The sequence below is a fragment of the Physeter macrocephalus genome, chromosome 10 (genome assembly GCF_002837175.3).
Source record: "Physeter macrocephalus isolate SW-GA chromosome 10, ASM283717v5, whole genome shotgun sequence".
Lineage (NCBI taxonomy): Eukaryota > Metazoa > Chordata > Mammalia > Artiodactyla > Physeteridae > Physeter > Physeter macrocephalus.
In genome coordinates, this window is record NC_041223.1 from 32,124,930 (window position 1) to 32,139,754 (window position 14,825).

Consider the following 14,825-nt stretch of genomic DNA (forward strand, 5'->3'; position numbering starts at 1 on the left):
GGCCTGCATACCGCAAAAAAAAAAAAAAAAAAAAAAAAAAAAAAAGAAAGAAAGAAAGCATTCACCAGGCATAAAATTAACAAACTGCTTACCTCAATTTATATATTAATGTTATATCATCAAATTCCAAATCATCAGAAACAAACCACCTTGAGATTTGACTCATATTTATAAAATACTACAAATGGTCCATTTAACTCATCCCACACAAAAAGACTATACTGAACCTCCTAGAGTAATGAAAATAAAAACAAAAATAAACAAATGGGATCTAAATAAACTTAAAAGCTTTTGCACAGCAAAGGAAACCATAAAAAAAACGAAAAGACAACCCTCAGAATGGGAGAAAATATTTGCGAATGAAGCAACCGATAAGGGATTAATCTCCAAAATATACAAAGAGCTCATGCAGCTCAGTATCAAAAATACAAATAACCCAATCAAAAATGGGTGGAAGATCTAAATAGACATTTCTCCAAAGAAGACATACAGATGGCCAAAAAGCACATGAAAAGATGCTCAACATCACTAATTATTAGAGAAATGCAAATCAAAACCACAACGAGGTATCACCTCACACCGGTCAGAATGGCCATCATCAAAAAATCTACAAACAATAAATGCTGGAGAGGGTGTGGAGAAAACGGAATGCTCTTGCCCTGTTGGGGGGAAAGTAAACTGGTACAGCTACTATGGAGAACAGTATGGAGGTTCCTTAAAAAACTAAAAATAGAACTACCATATGACCCAGCAATCCCACTACTGGGCATATACCCAGAGAAAACCATAATTCAAAAAGATACATGCACCCCAATGTTCACTGCAGCACTACTTACAATAGCTAAGACATGGAAGCAACCTAAATGCCCATCAACAGAGGAATGGATAAAGAAGATGTGGTACATATATACAATGGAATATTACTCAGCCATAAAAAAAGAATGAAATAATGACATTTGCAGCTACACAGATGGACCTAGAGATTGTTATACTGAGTGAAATAAGACAGACTGACAAATATCATATGATATCACTTCTATGTGGAATCTTTTAAAAAAAAGGATACAACTGAACTTATTTACAAAACAGAAGTAGAGTCACGGATGTAGAAAACAAACTTATGGTTACGGGAGGGCTGGGGGGGATAAATCGGGAGATTGGGATTGTCATATATGCACCACTATATATAAAATAGATAACGAATAAGAATCTGCTGAATAGCATAGGGAACTCTACTCAATACTCTGTAATGGCTTATATGGAAAAAAGTCTAAAAAAAAGAAAAAAGAGTGGGTACATGTATATGCATAACTGATTCACTTTGCTGTACACCTGAAACTAACACAACATTGTAAATCAACTATACTCCAATAAAAAATTTTTTAAAATAAAAAATAAAAAGACTATATAAACATATTTCATATATAAAAGCAAAATGTCTGTGTATTGTTTAAACACATACTTATAAAATTAAGGTATGTGTCTTGTTAAAATACATACTAATACTCTTTCATTTTCAGCATCACAGAAGATCAGGGCTAGAAAGTAACTGAGTTGTCAGTGCATCCATTCATTAGCTCTCCCATTCTCCCCTATGACACACCCCTATGACAAACTACCGTGGGAGGAGGCTTGGTTCACCTCTGGACATTCACCTGTTTCATTCTACATAAAACAAATGTACTTCAAAATGGGAAAATTTGCACTAGGAAAGGAGCAAGTAAAATGTTTTCTAAATTAGTTATAGGGATATCTCTTTAGTGATTAAGTTTCCTTTTCAGGTTTATTCAGTGAGTCTGATAAACTGCAGGGGCCAGTAAGCCTGTGCAACAACATTCTTATTCATGAACATTCCCTTCAGGAAGCTCACTATGAGACATGCGGTAATTCAAAGGACACGAGCGCTATAGAAGAATTCAGCAAAAACTATATTGGAGACTATCTACAGCATTTGTTAATCCTACAATATCTACGGGAATGTTTCAGGTTAAATATGGTCCCGTGTAGCAATAGAAAGTACTTAATCTACCAAGAAATATGCATTTATTGTCAGTCTATTCTACCCTTTGTGGCCAAAAAGTATACAGTTTGAGAAAACGTTCAACTGCTGGGATTTAAACAAAAAGGGTCTAGCTGCTTTATGCTGCATTAACTGAAAAATAAACCATGACGAGTTCTACTGTATTTGACTATTCACCCCATTACCAAGATTTCTGGCTGTGCATACAGTTAACTTCCCACACAAATACAGCCCTTACACAACTAGTTGATTTTTAAAAAATCATTTTGTTTGCTCTTAATAGATTAAAATGGTAGCACTAATAAATCAATGAAATGAGAATACTTTCTATCTACCACCACCACCAAGGACAAAAGCAGGATAAAACAGCAGCAGGAGGAGAGAGGGACCACTTGACTCTTACCACTTGGCCAGCTGGGTACCTCCTTTCTGTATCTCTGCAGGGCTATAGAGGATGGGCTTCCCAACTCACCTGTGTTTTGAGAATGACAACCATAAATTTCAACTTTCACCAAAAACTTGTTTAATTCTCCATTTGAGCTGCTCTCAGAAGATACATTCTACGGCCATCACCCTTTACAGCAGAATTAGAAGGGTGTGGGCATAAGCACTTTTGCGCTCTGCGGCTAGGAGGTCCTCCCTGGGCATGTGGCCCAGAGCCGGCTAACAAGGCTACGAGGCGGGGTCGCGAAGATGCGTAAGACCCAGAAGGTTACTGTACAATCCACTAGCAAGATCGGGCCCTCCCAAATGTCTACTATGGGTTCTTCTACACGCCATCAACACAGCTTATGAACTGGATATTTACAGTTAGTGCTAATTTACATGTTTCTTGAAGCATGCTGGCTAAGGAATTCTCTGCCTTTTTTTTCAAGTCCCCTTTGTAAGTACTGGTAGACATGTATTACCAGCAGCATAGCAGTGCCTGGCAGAGAACCTTCTCTTTAGACCATCCTGTAGCAGAGAAATTAAACACAGCTCCAGAAAACAGCTGATGTGGTATGTGAACAGAGCAGGGAGCAGATTAGGAGAAGAAAAACAGTGAGGCAACGACAAAATCAAAGACAGATGAAAGAATGATGAGGAGAGAACGGGGAAGATCTGGGGCCAGTAGGGGTGAAGAAGAGGAAAGGGGGCACAAATGCATTGATTCTAACCATAATTTGCACTTTCAGATTTGCACTTCGCTTCAGACACAGTGTCTTATCTTCATTTTCTTTTTAAAATTTTGTAACTTGAGAAGGTAAACCCCCCAAAGCACTTCCTGTCGATCAATATTGAGAAGCACAGTATGTAAAACAGAAGACTTTGTACTCCGAGGATCCCAGATGAGAAAGACAGAAAAGAGCAAATTCCTCATAGAGGTGAAACTTGATTTCTTCAGTTACAGACAGGGGACGAAGAGAAAGAGAACACAAGGAAAGCAGGAACTCCAAGAAAACCTGGAGCAGTGGAATAGGAAGTGGAAAAAGGTAAGGAAAGAATTCACTCTCCCTACATCTGTCCAGACCAAGGTTTTTCAGATCAAGATCTTCCTCAAGGAATCAATCAACCAAAACCCCTCAGGAACTACAAATGGAGCATTCTGACAAATATCTGAAAAGTTTCACGCTGCCAAATGAATACCAATGCTCATTGTTAGAAAACGAACAATTCTGTTGTGAGGTCACCTCAGGTTTTAAGCTCAGGACCATCGCCTACTGTACAGTATCATTTTCACAAGTAAAATTTAGAGCACAGCTATGGGCTCTTGTTAATAAGCAAACGCTCCAAAGCCTCCCAACATTTACTCCACAGCATTCTCAGAAGATTTCTTGTAAAAAGAACCTGGCTTATTTTCCCAAGTGAATATGTATAAGATATGTATTAATTATTTTTAAACCTGTCCCTGGCTACTTTCCTGAGGAATGAGCAGCAGGAAATACAAGCCAGATGTGTATCTTGGAGAATCTGAATCAGATATCAAGAGACGCTGCTGACCTATTTAAATTTATTTAAATAAAGCACTGATGTGACATAAATGTGGCTGCAAATTTTCATTAGTATGTCTGTAAACGTTTTATTGAAAAAGAAGTAAAAATTCAATATTTGGGGGCAACTGCCATTAAGGCAAATTCTATTCAGCAAACTAACTACAATGCCAGTACTGTTTTTAACAAAGTTGAAATGTAAGTGCACACACATAAGCCAGTGAGTAAGACATTTCAGTGCAATGTCATCAATTTAAGTTCTGTTTTCGGCCATGAGCAGATGTGGAACCTGCCTGACATTAGTTTAAAAATATTCAGTGAAGTTTTTGCAGAAATTAAAGTGGCATCACTTGCTTGGAGGGATCTTACAGTTACACCCGAATTCCCTCCATGGAGAACAAAGCAGAGGACACTTGAAAATACCTGCAAATGTGTAATATATGTCATTTTCGAGCCAGCTTTACTTCTCTATAGGTTATTATTGAGCATTGCTCTGAAACCATCCCAATTTCAGATAAGAAAAATGAAGTCTGGCGTGTATAATTTATCAAATTGTATGCAGTGATATAAAGAAACTCAAAACTAAATTCTGACTCTAGATAGTGTGATAAAAACGAGCTGTAAAATACCAACAGAAGAAAATGAAAAATGACTTCGGTACTCTGTATCTTTAACATAGCTCTAATCATTGAGTTGCTGTACTTCGACAGTTAATTATTAACTACACGTCTACCAATCCTTTCAGTAAATGCACAAGAAAAATCACAGCTCATTAGTCTGCTATGTTTCCCATAAGAAAAAACCAAAACTATCCCTAGAAGACAGCCACATAAAATAGCCAGGCACCTAGGATTTGGCACAGAACAAATCACACTTACTGATTTTTTCCTCATCTCTTGAGAAAGGAAAGCAGCAGAGCTGGCCCATGGCACTAGCGCTCTCTCTCCTTCCTGGTGTTCTTCTCGCCGGGCTCACCAAAGAGCGACTGCGGTTTATCCCACGGTCCGCGGAGCAGCACAAGAGCACGACGAGCGGCTGCACAGGATACCCGGCCGGCCGGCAGGCAGACAGGCAGGCAGACAGGCAGGCAGAGGAGGGGGCACTCGCCGCCGGGAGCAAAAAGGCTCCGCCTCCCCGGGCTCCAGCCCCACGCAACTGCTCTGGGACTGGCTCTCGGGGAAAGAAGTGGCCCTCCGCTCGCCGAATTCTCGCAAAACTGGGAGCTCTCGCCCTGAGGAGTGCCACGTGCGCTGCGTGGCTCTGCGGATGTGTCTTTAAGAAAGGTAATCGAGAACAAACCACAACCGGTCCTTTCTCCTGCAGACGAATGCGGTAATTACACAGGGAAATTCAAAGGGGAAAAAAACCCCCAGATTTTCTGTATGCATTTAAAGAGGAAGAGCTTTCTTTCATCCCCAGGAGATTTTTCTTTCTTTGTTTTAGGAATAGGGAACCTGACTTTGCAGAACACAGAAAACACAACTTGAATGAAGTACCATGAACTTCAAGCTGCAAGAAGGGTAGAAATGCGGGGGGGGGGGGGGGGGGCGTAAAAGAACATCAGTTGTCGTCTGCACTTTACATCTTATCTTTTAAAGTTAAATACCTGCTTTCTGAAACACTGCTTTCTTCCTCTATTAAAGCATTAAACCAATACTATGAATTTTAAAATTAGAGCATCAAGTATGTCAGTAGCCCAGAAAATGCCCCAAATCTAGAAGCATCGCTGAGAAAAAGATCAGCGATAATAGCATCTTTCTTAATGAAAACACAAGGTGGTTAGGCAGATTCAGGGACAGCAAAGCAACTGATTTCCAGACATGACGATATATTTTGAACTTCATGATGTAAGATTTCATGTAATCGTTCCAAATCTGTTATCTTATCTAGGGAAGAGCCTTATTTTATGACACCATGAGAAGGAAAGACTGTTCATAGTGCCAGGGTTACCACCCAAATTCTTAACTTTACTCCTCGACTTCCCAGCTAAGCACACACACCCATTCACTAGGCGCTGAAAGGAGAGGGCAGTGGATGATAATGAAAACTGCCCGCAGTTCTGAAGACAGTGTGTCTACTTTCCTATTCATCTGAACAAAAACAGTGTGCAGTCTGGAAGAATAAAACCTGTCAATTTTTAAAATCCTAAGCATTACTTTTTGTGTTAGAGAAAGAAATATTTGCAGTGAACACTCTTCATTGAGGAAAATGAGCAACTCCTGGCATTCCCCAATCCCGGCATTGGTGCAGTGATAGAACCTTTAGAAATAAAAAGCCAGAGGTTTGAATCTCAGATCTGTCAGGTATTAACAGTTCTGAAACACTGACCTCTTTGTCTGAGTTTTGATTTCTTCATCTGTAAATCTGGTAAGTTCAATATAAAGTTTTAATTTGTTGTTGCAAAGTAGGTAGTGTTTGGGAGGAGGGAAAGGAGAAGAGAACAGACTGTGGGAGCAGTGTACCTATATGCACCTCAGTCTTTCCAGCACCAGCTAGCAATCTCACCTCCTCCTCCTCTACAAATTTCTGGCCCCCCCTAGCCGCCATCTTGAGTTACTGCTTATCCATGGAACCTCCAAACAAGAAGACCCCTCACTCCAATGCAGCATCCAGGGGATAACATTCTGTGATGAACCCTACCAACTTCACTTTATTAATTAGTCCCTGTTGGCACTACTACTGAAAACATACAATTAAGAACAAAAGATATAAAATGTATCATTAGCTAAGTAACAGTGTGTATCTCAGGATATGCTGCAATCCAAGGCGGGGTGGGCAGGTGGCGTGGCTATGTTAGAGGCTTTTTGTTTTTCATAAGCGTTAAAAGTGAATTAACCATAATAAAAGATTAGAAAACACCTGAGAAATTCAAGACAGGAGTTTTAAAACTGGCTTTTAATTGTGCAAATAATTAGCACACCGTTTAACCTCAAAGAGGGGATGGAGTCTGAGTCACTAAGACTCAGACTTACTTCAAGGTCACTAAGGTTTTTCTCAGTTCTGAAAGGCTGTAATTTCACCCTGTAGGTTTATGACTACTCCCAGCTCAGGATTTCCAAGAATGGTTTTCACACTGCATAGTTTTGGATTTTTTCAATAAAGATGATTCCTTCAACATACAATTAAATGTGATTTTCCTTCTACAGATTTCATAAGTTTTCGTATACACAAATTTTCAACTCAAAAATAACTAAGAAATTCATGTGTCTGAATGTTTTCATTTAGGAAACAAGCTATATATATGGACTTCTGGTGAAAAAAATAGATCTTTTTCCCTGCCATTCCATGCCCCCTCCCCCCGCAAATCTGAGTAGCTATCATTCAGAAGGACCTAGAAAGTAGCCATCTTTTAGCCAATTATTTGGAAATACAACAGTATGTCAGTATGTAACTAACTTGAATAGTTTAAGATGTAAGCCCCTCCTCACCCATCCCTATCTCACAAAACAATCAAGTAGTAAGTTAAAATTAAAAATAATCGCTAACATTTCCTGGACACCTACTATATACCAGGCACTTGCTAAGGGCTTTACATTTACTCATTCATTTAATCCCTACCATGGCTCTGAGGTAGGTACAATTACTATCCCCACTGCACAGGAGAAAAACTTAACCTCAGGAAAATAACTTGGGCCAAAATCTCTCAGAGAACTGTGACAATCATGGGATTTGAATTCAATCTGTCTGGCTGCATAAGCCCTGAGCATCTCACTGCAGAGTTCCGTATTAGTAAACACAATTTGTGTGAGGTATCAGGTATATACTTTAGGAAACCTCTTACAATTTCAGAATAATGTTCAGAAAAATAGTTATTTAATCAAGCTCTATGGTAATATGTTGTAAATGCCTTGGTTTCTCATGTTTTGTCACCTGATCCTTTTATTAATGGTGCTAGAGTTTTTAAAATCCTATTTTAAAACAAAAGACTTAAAGACAGATCTCTTATTGGAGCTGGAGCCTGGCCCTGCTGCCTGCTATGCCTTGGGGAAACGACTCAAGGGAGAACATGGACCAGAACCACCCAGGGAAGCATTCATCTTCCAGGAAAAAGAGCAACTTGGACCACTCACAAGTAATCCTAGAAAATATTAGTAGGGTTTTATTAGGGGGTTAACAGACTCCTTTCAGTAATATACAGAGATCTACCATAACTAGAAGATTAGAAAAAGAAGTAAGGTTAACATCAATGAGAAAAAATATCTGATATCATGTTCATAAATTTAAAACCATAACCTTTTCATGTTTTCTTTTCTCACAGGCCTCGCTACAAACAAATCATGGTTAGAACAGTTGCCCATACCTGCTATAGCTGTTTGAATTTTTATCATAATGGTTGAAATGGCAGGAATAAAACTAAAAAGTATGAGGGGGCAGCAGCTGCCTCTTCTTCATGTACTTTGAAATATCAGCTCTGATTACTATCTCCAATGGGAAAATATAATTCTTAACTATGACCAAAGACTCTATTCTCTTTGTCACTGTTTGGCTTTATTTTCTGTCTATAACTGAAAACATGTATATTTGGATTTCTGGGCAACCTTGCTATAAAAGTCTGACTCGAAGGGAAAAAAATCTCACTGTAATATTCTGACTCTGTAAAACTGTACAGATTACCAATTCTTCTGAGATCTCCCGTTCATTAAGAAAGGAAATCTGAGTTTGACAACTTACAGAAGCAAATGAGAAAGAAAAGAAAAAGTAAATGTTCCTATATTCAAAAGAGTGGAGAGAAAGAGGACATTAAATCATGAAGTGTAAAAAGAGGGGGAAAACACTTTATCTCTCCAAATTCTGGAACCAAGCCTTAGGAGACATGCCTTTAAGCACAGAAGGCACACTTCAGGAAGATTTCCTTATAAAGCAGGTAGAACTCTTACAGAAACTGTTACACCAAGAAATGTCACAGTTTCAGTGAAAAGTTACATAACTTCAAGAAATGCTTGGGGCTTCCCTGGTGGCTCAGTGGTTAAGAATCCACCTGCCAGTGCAGGGGACACGGGTTCGAGCCCTGGTCCGGGAAGATCCCACATGCCACGGAGCAACTAAGCCCGTGCGCCACAACTACTGAGCCTGTGCTCTAGAGCCCGCGAGCCACAACTACTGAGCCCACGTGCCACAACTACTGAAGCCAGCGTGCCTAGAGCCCGTGCTCCGCAACAAGAGAAGCCACCGCAATGAGAAGCCCACACACCACGACGTAGAGTAGCCCCCGCTTGCCGCAACTAGACAAACCAGCGTGCCTAGAGCCCGTGCTCCGCAACAAGAGAAGCCACCGCAATGAGAAGCCCACACACCACGACGTAGAGTAGCCCCTGCTTGCCGCAACTAGACAAAAGCCCGCACACAGCAACGAAGACCCAACGCAGCCAAAAATAAATAAATTAAATAAATAAATTTTTTTTAAAAAAAGAAATGCTTGACAATTTATGGAAACACAATTCATGAAAATTGGGATGTTCTGGAATATATCCCAATTTTTTTATGTTGACCTCAGAGTACCAAAAATCAAGCAGTTACTCTGGGCTTGAAAAAGTTTAGATGGACTTACTCAATATTGTATTCTGTTTCTCTATGTTCCTGTAAAGCCAAATTTTAATTCTCAATAATCAATCCACAGTAAGGGGCTTCCCTAGTGGCGCAGTGGTTGAGAGTCCGCCTGCCGATGCAGGGGACACGGGTTCGTGCCCCGGTCCGGGAAGATCCCACATGCCACGGAGCGGCTGGGCCCGTGAGCCATGGCCGCTGAGCCTGTGCGTCCAGAGCCTGTGCTCCGCAACAGGAGAGGCCACAACAGTGAGAGGCCCGCGTACCGCAAAAAAAAAAAAAAAAAATCCACAGTAAGCATGTATCTATCACATAGATGCTACTCCACTTTGAGTCATGCTACATCTATGTAGCCATTTTGTACCCAAAGGGCAAGGTTCTGAAACTACATCATTAAATATTGATATTTGAAAGCTGTTCTTATGAGTGTCTGTCTGCAAAGGAAAGACTGAAAAATTATAACTGAAAAACTTTAAGGATAACCTGTAAATCTCACCAGTAAAGTCCTTTTTAATTACCAGCTAAAAGAATCTTGACCCACCAGAAATCTGGGAGCCAAGAATTATTTTTTAACATTATTCCTACTTTAGTCATATTTTCAACAGACTTTTTAACTTCTCTCTGCAGTGCTTTAGCTGTTTTTCTCAAAAACTGAAAGTTATAGGTATCTATTTGAAACTGCCATATGCTATAAAATTTCAGTATGTAATTGGAAAGACAGTGTGTTTTTTCCTATATATGAAACACAAGGAGAAAAACGTAACATACCACGTGCATTTAGGAAAGGAGAGGAAACAAGCAGATAACCAGAGGTACAAAGGTAGTCGTTCCTTAACCAATCCATAATGTCCTTCCCCATCTCCACTGACACATGCCAGCTTAGTGCCAAGCTTCAAATACCTCCACCCTGCATATTATTCAGTCAGTTCTTTTCTATGTTATGCGGCCAAACCTTAAACAATGTATGTAATTGAAGCCTTTTCCTTAATGGTGAGAAATCAATTAGGGCAGAGAATCTATTTCTCTGCTCAGAGAACAGACAGCAGCAGGGCTGGGAGAAGGGCTGAGAAGTTACAGGGTGTACGTGGACACCTTGAATTCGTATTATACCATTTTATCAATTCGATTTGATTCCAGGTGCTATTTATTACACACTGAGTATGTGCTAATGTGATAAGCACGTGGGCTCTTGGGATGAAGTTAACTCTTGAGTCGAGGGGTGCTGCCAGAGGAGGTGAGAGAGGAAGCATGGGTCAAAGGAAGGTGGGGGGCCCACATCTGCAGACACGTGTGGAGGGAGCAAAAGGAAGCCCAGCATTCGCATTGTGGTAAATCCCATTTGACAGTTTTAGGAAGGCAGCGCAGTACCAGGAGGACAAAGGCCGGCCGGTAACAGTCATCTACCCTGGACAGATACTGTTCAGGCCTGCTTTTTTACAGTCTGTCCTTCTTTGCAGGCATTAACGATGAATTCACAAAAACTGACGAGTTACTTGCTCATGGACAAGTGAAATGTTTGCATGTTAATACCTATTTAAAAGAAGAAAGAAAAGCAGAGAATACACTTAATCTGCTGACCAGTATTTGTATTATCCGATATGGCTGCTTTCTTATTCAAGTGCCTTTAATCCTTTAATGCCCTGAACCTTTCAGAGAGAAAGAAACATCCTTCATAGGAAGAAAACATGTATTTCAAAGAGCCAAAAGGACCCAATAAGTAGATTCTATTTGTAGTTTAACAATGTAAACAACACAAAATTTGGTTCTACAGTTCCCAACTTATTGCGGGGTTTTCACAGGTCCTAATTCTTTATGTAGAATATCCTCAATATGTGTAGTTCTGAAAGTGGTTCACTGTTTGTCTTGGGCAAGACAACAGTCACATTTCCTGCTATGTAAAGCATTTGAAGACTTCAAATAAAAGGTGCTTTAATAACTCAGTAGATAATTATTAAAGTTTTTTTCCTCTAATAACACTTAAAGGGATACAGAAGAATGAAAGTGAATCCCCAAGATAATGAAAAGAAAATTCTCTTATACTAGATGAAATGCAGTTAAATCAAGATTGGTTTCAGCAGGTCTCAGGATCTGTCATGATCCACCATGGTCTAGGCTGACACTCATCTGATACACTATGTCAGTATTCATTCTGTTTATGGAGTCATCTAACAAGTTTTAGTAACTATCAGAACTGTGCTTAAAAACCCAAAACACTGAGTCTATTTTCTGTTAATACATTTTGTAATTTACATCCAAAATGTGTATCTGTTAGGATGCATTCAGCTGCCAGTAACAAAAAACTCCTGATTCAAGAGGTTAAGAATTTTTCAAAATGTCATTATCTCCTATAATCTGAGGTAGGGTTGCTCTAGGGTTGGTTAATTCTGTGGCTTAAGATCATCAAGATTCACCTTCTAGTCTCCCATACTCAGCACATGGGCTTGAAGCCACCTAGTGTCCCTGTGGTTAAGATGCTGCTAAGTCCAGGGATCCCATGTATACTCAACAATTTCCAGCTAAAAAATGACGTTCTCTTCCCAATAAATTATGCATCATCAAGAAAACTGTTCTCTGAGGTCCCAAGCAGACTTCCCCTCACTTATCAGAACGGGGTCACATGCCACTTCCTAAACTAATCACTGGCAAGAAGAATGGAACCAATCAGGGCGAAAGTGGAGCCCACGTGCCCTAAAGCCCACCGCCTCACAGGGAAGGGACAGCTCTGCCAATCAGGAATCAGGGTGGGAAGAGAATGGGCTCAGAAGAGGCAAAACTCAGAAGAGTTTTATATTTAACTTTTAATAAAAATGTGGTATCTACTGTTTGGTCAATTAAACTTAGAAAAGTTCTTGAAAAGGTCTACAAATAATTTTGTATAGCAAAAAAAAAGATAAAAGCCCTAAAAAGTGAATCGATAAAGGGTGGCATACTAATTTTTTTTTAAATCTATCATATATAGATAAATGTATGCCACGCTTATCAACTAAATTTCTTGCTAAAAATGCATAGCTGGAGCAAAACTTTCTCTAAACCATATTAGGCTAAGATTGACTTCTTAAGTAAAAGCTTTTGCTTTGATCAGAGCTGTTAGCAATGAAAATATATTTGGCAGCTATGGTTCCCTGGTATGAAATATAAAACATGATAATCAAATGTAGTTTCCTGTACTCATAGCCAGAATCAAAACAAAATATTCCCCTGAATACCCTAGTCAATAGAAGATCAAATGGAGCCACGATTCATGAATTGACGAAATGTTGTTCTTCCTGTTAGCTACAGTTAGTGCTTTAGGTATTTTATACAAAACACAGGTAACACTTTATTGTGTTTTTCCCATAGCTCCCCAAAAGAGTCAGTTTTCCATCTTCACCATTGTATTTTTATACATAAATTATATATAGATATGTGTATGCAATATAAAATATTACATAAATACATAAAAGGCACTTGATAGATATACCATATACGTGTATATGTGCATTTTTACTTTTGAAATGCACCAATTAATCCATGCCAATTTAAGGACAGCATTAGGAATAAGGCACATTTATAAAAATCTGACTGGGTGTTCCGATGTTAGGAAAGTAAGAATACTGTTGCAATAAGTATTCTAGTTTAACTAGTAGTGCCATTGATCTTAATAACTAACATTTTTATAACTTTATATGTCAGGCACTGTGTTAAGTACTTTTCAAACATTAATAAGCATTAATTAGTTTGGTGAAAAACATGTTCAGAGGCAATTAGGCAATGTGATGGGCCAGTTAGCCATAACTTTTGGCAACTTAGGCAGGCTCTCCTAAGACTAATTTCCTATATCGTAATGGCTTCTTTTGACTGCAGAATCTGCCCTCCAATCATTCCATTCATTTATTTTTCTTTTTATCTGGAATTCAATATTTTCTTTCATGTTTTCTAAAATGCACTTAAAATCAGAGGTTGTACACATAAATCATAAAATAACACAAATTATCATTGCATCATTCTAGCAGTGATGCTTAATTTGCCACATAGTTAAATTTATCACATAGCACTACCCCTTTAATATGTAAGGTTCTCAAGGCATCTAATATAAATCATAAGGTTTGAAACCAGGCCAACAGATGGCTGGATTTTCAAAATAGCCTGAGCCACAGCTGCCACTCTGCGTTAGCATCAGATTAATAGCTGATATACCGGGACTTCCCTGGTGGTGCAGTGGTTGGGAGTCCGCCTGCCAATGCAGGGGACACGGGTTCAAGCTCTGTTCCGGTAGGATCCCACATGCCACGGAGCAGCTGGGCCCGTGCGCCACGGCTGCTAAGCCTGCGCGCCGCAACTATGGAGCCTGTGCGCCACAACTACTGAAGCCCGTGTGCCTAGAGCCCATGCTCTGCAACAAGGAGAGGCCCATGCACCGCAACAAAGAGTGGCCCCCGCTCTCTGCAACTGGAGAGGGTCTGCGCGCAGCAACGAAGACCCAATGCAGCCAAAAATAATAAATAAATTAATTAATTTAATAGCTGATATACCAGTTAAAATACAGTGAGCCATCATTGGGATTAATTTGCTCAGTTACTTACCCTGCAACTTCCTCTAACTCAAGCAGATGGAAAGAAACAAGCTGAGAGTTCCAACTATCAGTTGCTTTTCAATTTTATTAGGGGCATAAATAATGAAACTTCACTTTCTTTTTAGAAGACAGGTTTCATCAAGGAAACATTGTAAGAAGAGGACAATTAGATTACAAAAAGGAACAAGACTGGCATTTGAAATATAATATTTTACCACGTCAAAGGTTCCACTTTTCAAGAACACTATGCTTTCTAGGTAGGATGATGTAAGTCCCATTTAAAGCAGGATACTCTTGGTTTTCTTCTTTTAACCCAGCATAGTACACTTATAAGTATCCATCTGGGTAATAAATTACATGGTCATTCAATTTGTGTGTCATAGAGTAAATAATTAAATACCTTGCACTCAGCTCTTATTAAATTACTTGATAATTAAGTTTTCAAGTAAAAAAAAAATGTACAGTTCTCTTAGGTGATAAACTGTCTTTTCACTTTTCCCTCTTCTAACATGCTTGAGGTAGATTCATCTTACTCAGTCTAACTAGAGATGAAATTTTCTTAATCATCTCCCTGTCAGCCTGTGTAAAAGAAAACAAGACAAAATGTTTTGGTCCTGCCTACCACAAAAGAGGCATTCGTATATTATAGAATATAAATTTCACATAATAATGATTTTTTTTTTTTTTTTTTTTTCGGTATGTGGGCCTCTCACTGTTGTGGCCTCTCCCGTTGCGGAGC

At 39.2% G+C, this 14,825-nt stretch overlaps 1 protein-coding gene across 6 annotated transcripts in view; it reads right to left on the reverse strand.

Moving 5' to 3' along the window:
* Positions 1–14,825, reverse strand: part of AKAP7 (A-kinase anchoring protein 7) — a 152,748-nt gene that overhangs the window by 45,472 nt on the left and 92,451 nt on the right. The window contains exon 1 of one of the 6 annotated variants that reach the window (XM_055087503.1): positions 4,869–5,039. The exons of the other annotated variants lie outside the window; for them this stretch is intronic. Within the exon in view, the coding sequence (XP_054943478.1) occupies positions 4,869–4,917 (49 nt within the window). The 5' untranslated portion in view covers positions 4,918–5,039. Of the gene's footprint in view, positions 1–4,868; positions 5,040–14,825 lie in introns of those variants that run through there. 6 annotated transcript variants of the gene reach the window in all.